General features: G+C 33.7%; 1 protein-coding gene across 2 annotated transcripts; it reads left to right on the plus strand.

The window, feature by feature from the left end:
• The first annotated feature begins 303 nt into the window (after positions 1-303).
• LOC123529497 (uncharacterized) lies at positions 304-11753 on the plus strand. 2 transcript variants are annotated; one of them, XM_053522449.1, is made up of 2 exons: positions 304-385; positions 9565-11753. In XM_053522449.1, the coding sequence occupies exons 1-2, from the start codon at positions 341-343 to the stop codon at positions 10219-10221; spliced, it is 702 nt and encodes a 233-aa protein (XP_053378424.1). In that variant the 5' UTR covers positions 304-340; the 3' UTR covers positions 10222-11753. The 2 variants fall into 2 exon arrangements, with proteins under 2 accessions (XP_053378424.1, XP_045165782.2); XM_045309847.2 differs by lacking the exon at positions 304-385 and adding an exon at positions 7384-7541.
• Positions 11754-14527: the final 2774 nt, after the last annotated feature.

The raw sequence follows: 14527 nt of genomic DNA on the forward strand, positions 1-14527 counted from the left end.
CACCATATGACCTCTAAGTGTGCCGTTGCGACGTTAAACCCAACAAAAGCAAAACAAATTAAGTTTTAATTCAACCATTTTGTAGTTTAGCATGTTTAATACATGTTGCAAGTTAGCACTCTGTAGATATTGTTAAGAATAATGTAATAGATTGTAAACATGTTCAGCTCTTCATGTACATTGAAGGGCATAAAGTTTCTGTCTATCCATCTATTAGTATTTATCTAAAGTACACGTAAGCCACGGTTATCTTTATGATATTATCCATATGCATTCTAAACTATGTGTTATTTGACATTGAAAGATAACGTTTAGTGTTGTACACACAAGCTTTATAAAAATGAGTAGTATTTCGGATAATTTAACTTTGGAAAAAGCTATTGAGGTATATTTACTGTCATATTAATACATTTCTGTGTTTGCCGTGCCCGTCACTATTTACCATGTATTATATTATCAAATATGTAACAACAGAAGATCAAATGTATAGTTATAAGTGTAGTTGAATAAATGTAACATGTCATGACCTTTTTGTAGGAACCATGGCTGCCGTAATAGTAAATGAAATTATCTTATAATTCGGTGTTTGACCTTCTATTACATGATAGTTCTGTGTTTGAAAATTTTGTACATGATAGTTCTGGTTTGACATTCTAGTACAAGATCATTCTGTGTTTAAGTACATGGCAATTCTGTATTTGACATTCAAAGTACGTGATTCTTCTGTGTTTGATGTTCTAGTATATAATAGTTCTGTGGCTGACATTCCAATAATATTTTTATCTCGGGAATTTGGACAGAAATTGGTTTTCATTTCCTGCTGATTTTATAGGGTTTTGTGTAAATTACATCACTTTAAACATGCCATCTCCAGTTTTGCATATCATTTAAGAAAGGGCTGATTCAAGACAATACAAATGTCCAAATGTCTTCGCAGTTGTGTCATTTTCCACATAGTAAAGAATACCAGCCTGTAAATTAATGTTACCGTTCTATGGTAACCTGTCACCAACCTTCTACACATCTATAGTAATGTCACTTTGAAAATCATTGCTTGTACCTCAGAAATATGTATGACATTAAAAATCACATGAACATGTATGTATAGACCAGATCAAAATCATTGCCATCTCCTCAGAAATATGTTTGACATTATAGATAAGGCCTCATATTCTTCTGGAAGTCACGACATAATAATATAATTTTACCTACGGCTATTATCATAGCATGTATATATTTTAGGCTTTAGAGAAAGTGAAGGCTGAATTTGAAATCGACAATGGTCGAATAGCCATTATTACACCTGATCGGTATGCAGAGACATATGACATTATGTGCAACCATTTTACCCCCAGCCTCTAAGTAAAGCTTTTGGTGTCACGTGGAATGAAGAGTTTGAACAGTCAGTACGCGAGAATCTTGTGCAGAATGTGTCTATCTGCATGATATCAAGGGATACAAATGAGGTAATGGGCGTTCGTGTGATTGGTTTAATGAGGAGATCAGACCCACCTAGTGACTTCTCGTCAATGAAGTACGAACAGTTAAGAAGTCTTTATGAATTCTTAAATCATAAAAACAATGAGGTCAACTTCTTTGAAAGATACGGAGTTGATGAAGCCATACATTTCACAACATTAGGAGTCCACAAAAGGTTCCGCCGAATGGGTCTTGGAGGTCGACTCCTTGGGGCAGCAGTCGCCATGAGCAAGGAGTTAGAATTCAAAGCAATACAGGGTGAAGGGACGTCCAATTTCTCACAAAGGATTTATGAAAAACAAGGATTTGAAACTCTAGTTACAATGCCTTATGACAGTTACTTTTATAAGGGACAGCCTATCAGAAATGCAACAGGGGAGCACACAATGACAAAAGTTTATGGTCTTACGTTATAAAAGATTTTCTTCTATTACGCACAGAAATTAGGAAACCATAAATCTATGTATAACCATCAGACATGCAAGATCATGTAGCCAGAATTTATATACCATTCTTCGCTAATATATTTTTTTTCATCCCATTGTACATAATAATAAAGTTTGAAATCTTATTATATTCTGATTCATTAGCAACCCCTTGGTTCAAAGATGCATACGAAAACTGAATTTTGACTGTCACGTTCCGGTTGTTATAATTCAAAGTTAATTAGTGTTTGGTCCTCTAGGACAAACGCAGTTGCGAATCAAATTACGAATCCGAATATTCGTTTAATATAAATGGTGTTTTTCAGCATGTTTTCCAGGAGGAACTTTGCGATTTTAGGACGACCATTTTCATTGGTTATATCAAAAACGCAATAGCATTACGAAACAAAATGCCGGACCCTGCTTAACTAAACATCTGGACCTCTTCCTAAAAGGATTGTTCTCATGTTTTGAAGTGTATCACTGTTTGGTCATCATTGACCATTCGAGCATATATGAAAACTTACAACTGCTTTTGCAGGACCCTGTTCCAGTCGCGACTATCATCGCAAAGTCTGAGGGCTTGTACCTGGACTCAATTAGTTCATGTCCTTTGAGATCACAGAGAAAATTCGTTATATTTCAGTGTTTTCTTTTTAAAATAGAATTCCGCTTCAGCCGGTTCTAGATGGCGGGTCATGAGTGTTGTTGCACGTTTAAAAACCTTTCGTTTACAGATTCAGTCAAACTGAGTTACTGCAGTAATTTTTGTTTGGTTGCGCATTATTCTTCCTAACATTATTTCAGTTGTTATCTTGTACCATTTAGTTAAAGTGCAAATAGAAAATTATGTACCAAATTTCGTTTAAAAATTGCTTTTTCTTAAATATTCTCTTCTGGCTGGAATATAAAGATTAAGACCAAGCTTCTGATACGAAGTCGGGGCTTTAACATGCGTTTAGTTGAAACAGACATTAGTGTAAGAAATTTAATTTACTATTGCATACAGTTCAAAGCAAGCATTCAGTCCTATGCACAACATACACTGTTCCTGAAAACAGCCGTTCTCCAGCATTAAAAATGAGAAGTTCACGGTACTAAAAAGATTATAATTATAGATTTGTTTCGAGAAATATGCATGAGTTCTGCATTTATTGCGCGACATTAGGAGAGCGCAATATTATTCCGCGAAAGAACGGGTGCATATTCTCGGTGCAAATCTAATAATCTTTTTATTACATGTGTATCTAACTTACAATTGTTTTATAAATGATATAAATTTGCAACGAAAATTCCAACGCACCCATGAATCATGAAAATATAAAGATGTGTAAAAGGGCCATAATGAAACCAAAATTATACGGTCAAGTTATTTTTTCAGTAAAATCATTTTAACCTCTTCCTAAATATTAAGTGATATGCAAAATTTGTTGCATTAAAGACTTGAAAAATACACGCTATGCCCGGCGGCGTCATATCGTTTCCATGACGTAAGTCTAAAAATGCCGTAGGTTACTTACTTATAATCATTGAAATAGAAAAGATAACAATTACTTAAAATTCTGATATTTGAAAGCTATGAGAATGTTCTTCATGAGTATCTTGCTATTACAATTTCTCACTTCAAGACTTTTAATGCTTCCAAAGGATCATTTTACAGACTTTATTCTAAACCTCTAAAATTTCACAAAACATGCAATCGTGAAGTTCATCATTTCATACTTCAAGATTTCACCTTTAATGATATTTACCAAAACAAAAACATGGAGTTGTGAAGTGTGACATAGTAAATTATGTACTTATATATTTCGGTATTTCATTTTCTATGGAATGAAAAAGTATCGTCGTGAATATCATGAAGTTCATCATTTCATATTGTTTTATTTCACGTTTGATTGAGTTTTAAAAAATTGTGAAGTTCAAAAGTGTGCAAAATAGTGACGTTCGTGGTTTATTTCACACTTCACGATTTTACATTTTAGGTTGTGCAGTACAAAATCACGAAGGATCACCACCAGTCTTTCGTTGAAACATACTTATAAAAGTGGCGCCACGGAATAATTGTACCCTTTTGTATTTCCCTGTTGGTAATTATACATGGTCTGCATGAAAACAATTGAGGAATACAAGTATTTACTCCTCATAAAATAAACAAACGTGTTTGTAAACATGGACTGTTCCAAAATGAAGGGGATCCACGCTAAGAAATAATGACAAAATACAACACATAGCGCATATCCGTAGCCCTGACCAACCTATAAACCGGGTCAGTATATTTTATAAGTACAACAACACTGTTGACCCATTTAAACGAGGAGTAGTTACTATAACGTTAGGCTAAGACAATATGTTTATTGTCTAAACATTTTATTGCATCAATGCAGCAAAATGCACTGTATGGGCTAATAAGAAGTAAACAAAATTATTGCTTCGTTCATAGTGATTATTCTTTTCACTTTCTTATTAAATAAAGCACGGAGGAAAAGTAATCAAAAGTCTACGTTTAGCAGCCTACATCCTTAGAGCGGTGGTATTCCAGTTGATAAGGTGTCGGTAGCTCAATCCAGGGGCGTGGGTTCGAGCCCCACTGGGGTCACGACCATGACTTCTCATATGGCACCAGTACTGGCTTTTCCAGAAAGCTGGCTCGAGAGTAGTTCCAATAACCTTGAAGCTTTCATCATAATCGAACTAAAACAAACTAACTATTCTTATTTTGCATATCCTGTTGTTTCCCATATGACTACATGTATACCATTATAATAACAGACGGCATGGAAGAATTTTCGATTAGAAAGTATCCTTTATGAATGTTAAATTGATCCATTTGTAACTAAATAAAATGGTCATAGTTTAAAAAGAAGTAAACAGCTCTGGCAAGCAAATCGAAGTATTGGCCCAGTCCAAGTTTCTAAGTAAGTTTCTATCCCCCATACCCTCTTGTTTTCTTAACATTGTTCTCTTAAATCATACAAATAATGACAGTGAAAGTTTATTTTAAAATATAAATAATCTAAACATTTGCTATGTGGATGAAAGTTTAAAAGATAAGGATTTTTCTTACTGTATATAAATACTGAACTGTATGTTGAATATTGTGACAAGGTGAGGCGATAATCAGCCTATTGTGCAATAATATATTTCACTCTTTCTTATCCTTTTATTTTCTGCAACATGTTCGAAGTATCTTTTACTGCGTGAATAAAGTGTATACTCTGTTTTGTTTAACACTATATGCCATATTTTGAAAATGATAGATATGGTTTCACAAGTGAATGATATTTTGATCATACCTGTAAAACATGTTAATATTATATTACTAATTTTGATATTTTTATTGTGAGAATACCTGATATGTTCCATTAATGTGAACGGAAAAAACACACACAATGTGACAGTTAATTCAGAACAATACAGTAAAGACAGTATCAGACGTTCAACAGTCTACCCGTAGGAGACACTAGTGTATCATTGAAGGTTCAACAGTCTACCCGTAGGAGACACTAGTGTATCATTGAAGGTTCAACAGTCTACCCGTAGGAGACACTAGTGTATCATTGAAGGTTCAACAGTCTACCCGTAGGAGACACTAGTGTATCATTGAAGGTTCAACAGTCTACCCGTAGGAGACACTAGTGTATCATTGAAGGTTCCACGTTCAACAGTCTACCCGTAGGAGACACTATTGTATCATTGAAGGTTCCACGTTCAACAGTCTACCCGTAGGAGACACTATTGTATCATTGAAGGTTCCATGTGCAGCGCCGTATGAACACAACTGCAGATGTACTGGTACTTGTAACATGTGTAAATGTTGAGTTCTGCTCAACCCGGGGCTAGAGGGCGTGAATGGTAGCTTGCATTTCCACTACCGACCATTAATAGACTCAATCAAACCGAGACTGGAACCTTTTCTTTTTTGTCGTGTTGAGCGACCTTTGGAGTTTCCACTTTTTCTATTCTATGGCTTGTTGAATATGAATTGTTTATCAGTTCTCTCGCATATTAGTTACACTTTGCAATTTTAAAGCAGTGTATGTTGTGCAAAGGTTAATGCATTTATTTTGTATCAGATATTTGACAGAGACTAACTCTTATCATGCTGGACACGACTGATTCTGCCTTTGCGACCAGTGTAGATCATAATCAGCCTGCACATCCGTGCAGTCTGATCATGATCTGCACTGTTCGCTATTCAGTCAGTATCTTTTTGGTAAGCACTCCTTTTAGCAGTTAATTATAAAGTCCAAATTGAAAGATAGCCATGACAAGTTCATTATAGAAATTTAGCAGGGTAAGGGCTAAGATTTGAAAGTAAAAAGGTTCGAAGCAATAGTTAATAAACTGGTTTCTTAACTGTTCTACCAGTTAATTCATTTCGGAACGGATACTTTCATATTGTTTCATTACGCTTGACGAAGCAAAAACGTTACAAATCATACATTGAGTACTATCTATAATGAAAATAAATCAACAAGATGACACTGAGGGGCTAGGTACAGATTTTCCTTAATTAAATGTTTACTGCTGAAGCGCTGTATAAAATACCATAGGCTGTAATATTTGCAAAATTAAAAGATAAGTTGTATCAGTTACCTGAATTAACATAAAAAATATTTATTACGAATGTAATGAAATAGCATGTGCAAAATAATTCTATGGAAAGCTTTTCCATGCAGCGAAGCAGCTAGCTTGAAATATAAAGAGGGACATTTATTAGTTTATAAGTCTATAGCTCTAGTTTCATAGACAGAATAAATGTTTGACAATGTCGTCTCCAACCCTGTATTCGTTTGTAGAAGGGAAACGACAAATAATGTGATGAGCTTGACATGTATTTATCACATGTTTGGCGTTGCAGGGGTGAAATAAAGCCATTAATTAAATTTGGAATTACACTTGTAAAACAGTTTTAAGGTCGACATCGTTTTAAGAACAGAACATATTTTATTTCTCATAAAAACTATATACAGTTTGTAGTGACAAGCAATAACATTTCAATATTCCCTTGATAACGAAATTGTGACACTGTCCCCCATTTACATTACCAGATAACTGTATTTACTAGAACTTTTTCTGTCATGTTGTTCCTTAGTCACATGAGCCTGACAGTTTTAAACGTTAATGTTGAAAATGTTGATTAAGAATACAGATATGTTCAAATTAGTGGATTTTTAAGTACAGGAATTACTTTGTCGATGATAGGTAAAGAAGGATGAGATTTTGATATTTCAGCCAAAAGCTAACATGTGATAAAACGAATATTACATTTGGTCTTTCAACATTGAGTTTATTAAACTCGTTGAATAAAATTGATTAACGCTCGGCAGAGCCTCGCATTTTATTACCTCATTCAACTCTAACATATTCACTATGAAAAGACACTCAGGTAATATATAACGTAGGTCTATGTAAATATGCTTACCTAAATATCAACATGTACAACTAGCAATCTCACAGAATTCTCTGTACCTTGTTTGTTACTAATAATAGCTTTGAAGCTCGATAGCTGAAATTTGTAAATGTGCGGAGTATAACAAAGTTATATTTATCCGTTAAGTACTTAATCCATTCATAAGAGACACATTTTATAAAATGGATATTTCAGATAATTTAACTTTGGAAAAAGCGATTGAGGTATATTTTATAACATTTTGTGTTCCACCATTACCAGTTTTAGATGTCTTTGTTACAAAAGTAGTTTAGACGAATATAATAGTAGTCGGTTTAAACCATATTTGTTTCATAATATGTACATAATATACATTACATACATATTATAGTAGTTGAGTAGACAGCACAAACTACGATCAGCATGTGTACTCATAGTCGCGATGAAAGCACTTCTATGCTAACATTTCCATCAAACGAATTGGGTCACAAACTTAACTATGTGTTTGTACTCAATATCATTTTCTTGTTTCATATAGTGGGGCGATGTTCTTCAAGAAAAGCGAGAGAAAAACATCAAACATATGATGTTATTTATAGCATTTTGACCTAAAATAAACCTTACTTCCTCTTTCGTATCATGTTTGAATATAAGTTAAGATTCAAAGGGATAACCGATCGAATAAATCTCTTTTCACAGACTGATAATAAACTCAAACATTTTACTTGTATGATTCAATTTATGACATACTCTGATATTTCTCCGTTCCCCAACTTTAACAAGTTCGATTTGATAAAAAATTCTAAAAAGTCAATTTTCCAATTTAATAGCTACATTTCGTCGTCTTTGTATAAAATGAAATCCGAATTTCATAATTATGTTAACAACCAGTATTTTTTAATCATGCGCAGAGAAATAAAATTGATGAATGGTTCTGATTTATATCATTTTATTGAAAAACATTAAAGTTTCAATACACTAACCAATTTATATCTTGACCATGTTCAATTTATACAGGAAGTCAGATTTTTTGTCAGTTAATGATATCTTATGCTGTGTATCTATTTTCAAAATAAGAATGTATATAATGGTCTTACTAATTTGAGGCACTTTCGAAAGATTTAAACCACAATTTGTGTCATTTGACACCATCAGGGATGCCCATATAAACTGATATTGTCTTGGGAATATGAAAGACAACTGAAATATCTGGTAAATGTGTTTTACAATAGAATAGGTGTGTATACATAAAAACGATAGCAAAGGTAAACAATACAAACGATAATGCCTTGAGAAAGTTGAGTAAACAATTATATTAAACCTGTGTGTTTACTTTTATAAACAACAAGTGTTTTTCTTGAAACGCTTATTGTTCTGATAATTAACTCCTTAGTGAGCACATATTCATTCATGTTGTTACTAATAAATGGTGTTTAATTGGATTATTGGCATTTCTGAATATTTTCTAGCAAGGGTGTCATGCTTCAGTAAGAGTTATTTATTTTACAAATGCCAAGATTGATCTCCCTTTAATGCAGCAGTAAAAAAGTCATATTTATATAAATATATTTAGATAACTATCTGCTAATATGTGACCAAAAATCTTACATTGGTGTCTTTCTATATCAAATTTTTAATTCGTTGAATAAAAATGATGCAAAGACTCTGTCCCAAGGTTATTTTTGAATAAAGTGAGCAAAATTTAAAACAGTCTCACAGGACTCAACCTCAATTGTTCAATGTTGGAGTTAGAATTCTGTCTCATTAAATCCTTTTTTACTTGAGGCACCATAGAAAAAAAAGTTATATTGACAGTTTTATTTTGTGTTTTATAATTGTTTACCAAGAGTTTGACGTTTCTTTTATAAAAAAAAATATGATATAGATCTAATGAATTTTCTGCAAATGTTTTGGACAGTGGCCATCTTGAAGTTTTCCAATGACTCGTTCTTTATTATTATGTGTGCATGTTTATATCTTTACACTTGTGGAATGGTGTATGGGTGGCTACGTGCTTCGAATGTGGTTTTTCGTGTTTTAACACATATTTCTGAATATCTAAAATAAATGATACATTAATATTGCTTTTAAATTCATGGCTATTGGCTCAAAATATGGGTACTAATATGTAAATGTAACAGCTATGTACTCGTAGATGACATAAAATGTCTATCTTTTCTTATTTTCTTCTGATTATCAGATCATTTATTCCATAGTAGTTTTAACAATATTGACGGGGGCCATAATCATATCATATATATATTACAGGCGTTAGAGAAAGTGAAGGCTGAATTTGAAATCGACAATGGTCGAATAGCCATTATTACATCTGATCGGTATGCAGAGACATATGACATAATGGGTAACCATTTTACCCCAGATGAGCCTCTAAGTAAAGCTTTTGGTGTCACGTGGAATGAAGAATTTGAACAGTCAGTACACAAGACTCTCGTGCAGAATGTGTCTATCTGCATGATATCAAGGGATACAAATGAGGTAATGGGCGTTCGTGTGATTGGTCTTATGAGGAAATCAGACCCACCTAGTGACTTCTCGTCAATAAAGTACGAACAGTTAAGAAGTCTTTACGAATTCTTAAATCATAAACAATATGAGGTCAACTTCTTTGAAAGATACGAAGTTGATGAAGCCATACATTTCACAACGTTAGGAGTCCACAAAAAGTTCCGCCGAATGGGTCTCGGAGGTCGACTCCTTGGAGCTGCAGTCGCCATGTGCAGGGAGTTAGGATTCAAAGCAATACAGGGTGAAGGGACGTCCAATTTCTCACAAAGGATTTATGAAAAACAAGGATTTGAAACTCTTATTACCATGCCTTATGACAGTTACTTTTATAAGGGACAGCCTATCATAAATGCAACAGGTGAACACACAATGACAAAGATATACGGTCTGAAGTTATAAGATAGAAGGGTGTTTACATTATCACCTGCAGAAATTCAGAATTCATAAAATCATGTAACACCACCACTAATGCAATGTAGCTGGGTTAGATATTTCACTACGAAGTTGCATTGATTGCATCAAATGACACTTTTTTCATACTAAAGACAAAATTTTAGACTTATCGCTGAACGCCGATAGTGAAATACGGCTTTTGAAATTCTATTTTGCCAGTAGCATATACAGACGGATGATTTTACAGTTAACCAACAACATTAAGATCTATTTTTTAAACAGTTTTTCATGAAGTCAGGTTTTCCAAAAATGTTCTGAATTCCTCTCAAATCGTTACGACAGTTTTGCGTTCAATCCGTAGCTCTAATGATTTGATCAACGTTATGGGCTACTTACACCAGAGTCCAAGCGCAGATACAAGTCCAAACGAGGAAAAGCTAAAACAACTTAAAAGAAATTGACACTTTTATAGAAAAGACTTTCCTAAAAGGACTGTTTACACCAAAATGAATGTGACTCCTCCGTGTATAGTTCCAAATAGTTGATGAAATATGGTATAATGAATAACAATGTCTACAGGAAGATCCATTAGAAGAAGCACAATAATAGCAGACTCGGTTTGATTGAGTAATGTTCAGAGTTCAACAACCCTCACGCCCCCTAGCCCCGGCTTAAGCGGAATTATATTACGTATGATATGAGTCAGAAATTTTTTTTTGGAATAACGTCTAGCTGAAATGGATACTTCAATATATATTTGTTTATTTGTCTGTTTTTCGCCACTTCTGTAAATGACATTTCTTTGTTAATAATCATCCATACATCATTGATCAGTTACACTCATTTCTATACAACTGAAATGTGACTAAAATATCTTAAATATATATTAACATGCAGCAATAGCGAATAAAAATATGACTCATATATGATACGTTTCGTTACATGTAATATACTAAAGGTTATCGTTAGTTACGAACGCTTAAGTGTTTTAAACACACAAGAAGGAGCAATTGTAGCAAATATGGTGTTGTTCCTGCACTAGACACTCATAAAAACACATGTCTAAAAGTAATAGTTTGAATATGTAATGATATGTTATGGTTCTTTTATATCATATGAACTGTATCACCATGTTTATATATATGTTTGATTTTTCCTGATGGGTTTCTGTCCTTCTGGAAGAAATTAATGAAACTTTTTCTTCTTTGTTTTTGTTTTGTCGCAGATTGTATTGAGAAAAGATATAGACCACTTTCATTATGAATTTTCATATTTTAGTTTTATTCATTGAGTAAATGCCTACATATGCAGAATTGCTCAACAGCAACATTCATAGGAGCATTTCCAGAGGGTGTTGTTGTTTTTATATATAACAACATCCAAAAATGTTTTATATTTTTGGGGGAGAAGACATGTACTACTGGCTTGCTTTATATGGTTTTCATATTATTGAAATGCTCTAATAGTACTGAATAAACATGTTTCAAGATTAAAGTGTGTATATGACATAAAGAATTAAATATATTAGTTCAATGTAAGTATCTTGTTCCATTGTTTTCCTCTCATGCCTATTCTCCATACCGTAGATTCTACCATTTCTCACTCAAAATAAACACGCAATTCTTTCCGGAAAGTCGATTGGTCGATTTGGTCATTAGCACACAAATGCTGATACGGAACATATTCACATGTGAGATAATAGGTTAAAAAAACAAGGATGAATTTCCAAAACACAGCTCCTCAAACCGCAACACAAAGCATATGGACGTGCCCTCACATACACCACACACACGCACGTTACATACCAACATATATACACAAAGCAAACATGAGGACACAACTAACAAATAAAGGAATATTGGTGGTGTGATCCACGGCGGAGATTTATGTGTGCAGCGAAATGTCGTCATGGCTGAATTTAGAAATTCTGTGTATCTAAAACGAATCCATTGAAAAAATATTTACCGATGTAATCATGATTGCATTAGCCTGCATCTTGCTATAATTTCTATAATAATATAACGATGAATAAAGGCCCGATTGCCAAAGTAACGTTGCTGTTGGATCATCTTTTGTATATCATTTGTGGTCTAACGAGCAAAGTCACCCAAATGCTAAATGAATTTAACTGGAAATCCTCTGAACAACGTTGCTCTCAAAAAACCCTCTATTATTTTCTTTAAAGTGAAGAACAGCCTATTTCAGTTTACAACCTCTCACCTGCAAGGCATATCTGATCACTTGAACCCATAATCACATACGCAATATATTCCACTTCAAATGATAGGAGTTCCATTAGCCCGTTGTCTAACATAAATATAAATGCATCCCTTGCGGAAAATAAATTAAAAAAATATGTTCAAAACCAATAAATCACTGGGTGAAGATCTAATCAATCCTTTGTGTTTGAATGAATACAGCACTTAGATCAGTGATATCGTATCAAAACTTTTTACGACCTCATTAATTAGAGCTTGGTGTTTTACTGGATTCCTGCAAAAAGGCAAAAGAAACACTTCTTTTAGAACGGGGATTAACATTCATTTGCAAACAATATATCAGTAACCTTAACAATAATCTAATGTAAAGTCATTGAACATTTGTGTCCTTGTTACCGTCATGAAACGCTGATCCCCTGTTCACAAAACATTTCTCAAACTCAGTTGCATTTGAGACTGATATTTTGACAGCAGATTTTATTAGAATTTCAAAATCAAATTCCCTTTGAAACAGAATAGTCACTTGAAAATCGCCGGTAACTTAACATTTTACTTTAAACACACAATTTAGATATCAATGACAAATGAGCCGTGCCATGAGAAAACCAACATAGTGGGTTTGCGACCAGCATGGATCCAGACCAGCCTGCGCATCCGCGCAGTCTGGTCAGGCTCCATGCTGTTCGCTTTTAAAGCCTATTGGAACTGGAGAAACTGTTAGCGAACAGCATGGAGCCTGACCAGACTGCGCGGATGCGCAGGCTGGTCTGGATCCATGCTGGTCGCATACCCACTATGTTGGTTTTCCCATGGCACGGCTCAAATGAAGTTTCTTTATCAAACTCAGCAGAGAATGCATTTTTTTGTGAGCACGAGGCCAGCAACAAGGTTTCAGGTCAAACAGGTGTCACACAATTATTAGAAGTAATTGAAAAATGGGCAGATACACTTCAGATAGGTAGTAATTTTGATTGCATATACATAGATTTCGCGAAAGCGTTTGATATTGTGCCAGACAATGAACTTTTTAATAAATTATACGCTTATGGTAATAGGCGCAAGTTTTAAGATTTTTCGGAGAGCTTTTGAACAATCGTCTTTAGCACGTTTGAAGTAAGCGGTCCAGTTGGACTTCTGTTAAAGTCGAATCCCCAGGGAGATTCTTAGGACCAATACTTTTTTCTGATATACATTCATGTTCTGCCTAAATGTAACTTCGTTGTCAGCCTTTCTAAAAAAAAATCATTGTTATTTTAATTTAAATACATTGTATTTTTCACACATCAGTTTTACGATTGAATTATTTTTTTGAGTTTATACAACAATTTCGTTTGAAACATTCTCTGCGTCCAAGAAGAATGTTTGTTTCTGTATGCAGAAATCTGACATTATAATCAATTATTATAATTATGGCTCTACAAGATTAAGAAAAGTGTCAGCTTTCTGTTTTTTCCATTTTATTTATTCAAATTTAACAAAAATCGGTCCTTTAATACAGGTTTGAAGTTATGTGGTAAAATATTTCTTCAGGGAAGTGAGCTCGAGTTAATTCATAATAATTAAGCATATCACCACATGCTCCATGATTAACATGAGGTAATATGCTAATTACACGCTAATCGATAGTGGCGAAAACAAAATATCGATCGCTAACGACTGGTCGATATATACAGGTATGGACGACAGCATAATACAGATAAATGTATTAATTTATACGGAGTGTCTACTCCCCGTATTACGTATTAGACCTTCCTGATTTCACCCGATTCTATATCCGTAGAAAACTCAAGTGACTGGCAAAATCAAATCATTAAATTTAAAGTAATGAATATTTTTCAAAATCTTTTTGAGCTATTATTTAGAATATAATTATTCTACGTTTGTATGCCAATTTTCAAGAAAAAATATTTATATTTAGTATGGTTTTTGAATCGAAAAACGTATACGGATGTTGATTTCGCATGATTCTGTATGCGCGGAAATCTCAAGTGACAGGCAAAATCAAATCATAAAATTCAAAGTAAAAATATTTTTTAAAATCTTTTTTAAGCTTTATTAAGAGTATAATTCTACGTTTACAAGTATGTCAATTT

The sequence above is a fragment of the Mercenaria mercenaria genome, chromosome 13, assembly GCF_021730395.1.
Source record: "Mercenaria mercenaria strain notata chromosome 13, MADL_Memer_1, whole genome shotgun sequence".
Taxonomy (NCBI): Eukaryota; Metazoa; Mollusca; class Bivalvia; order Venerida; family Veneridae; genus Mercenaria; species Mercenaria mercenaria.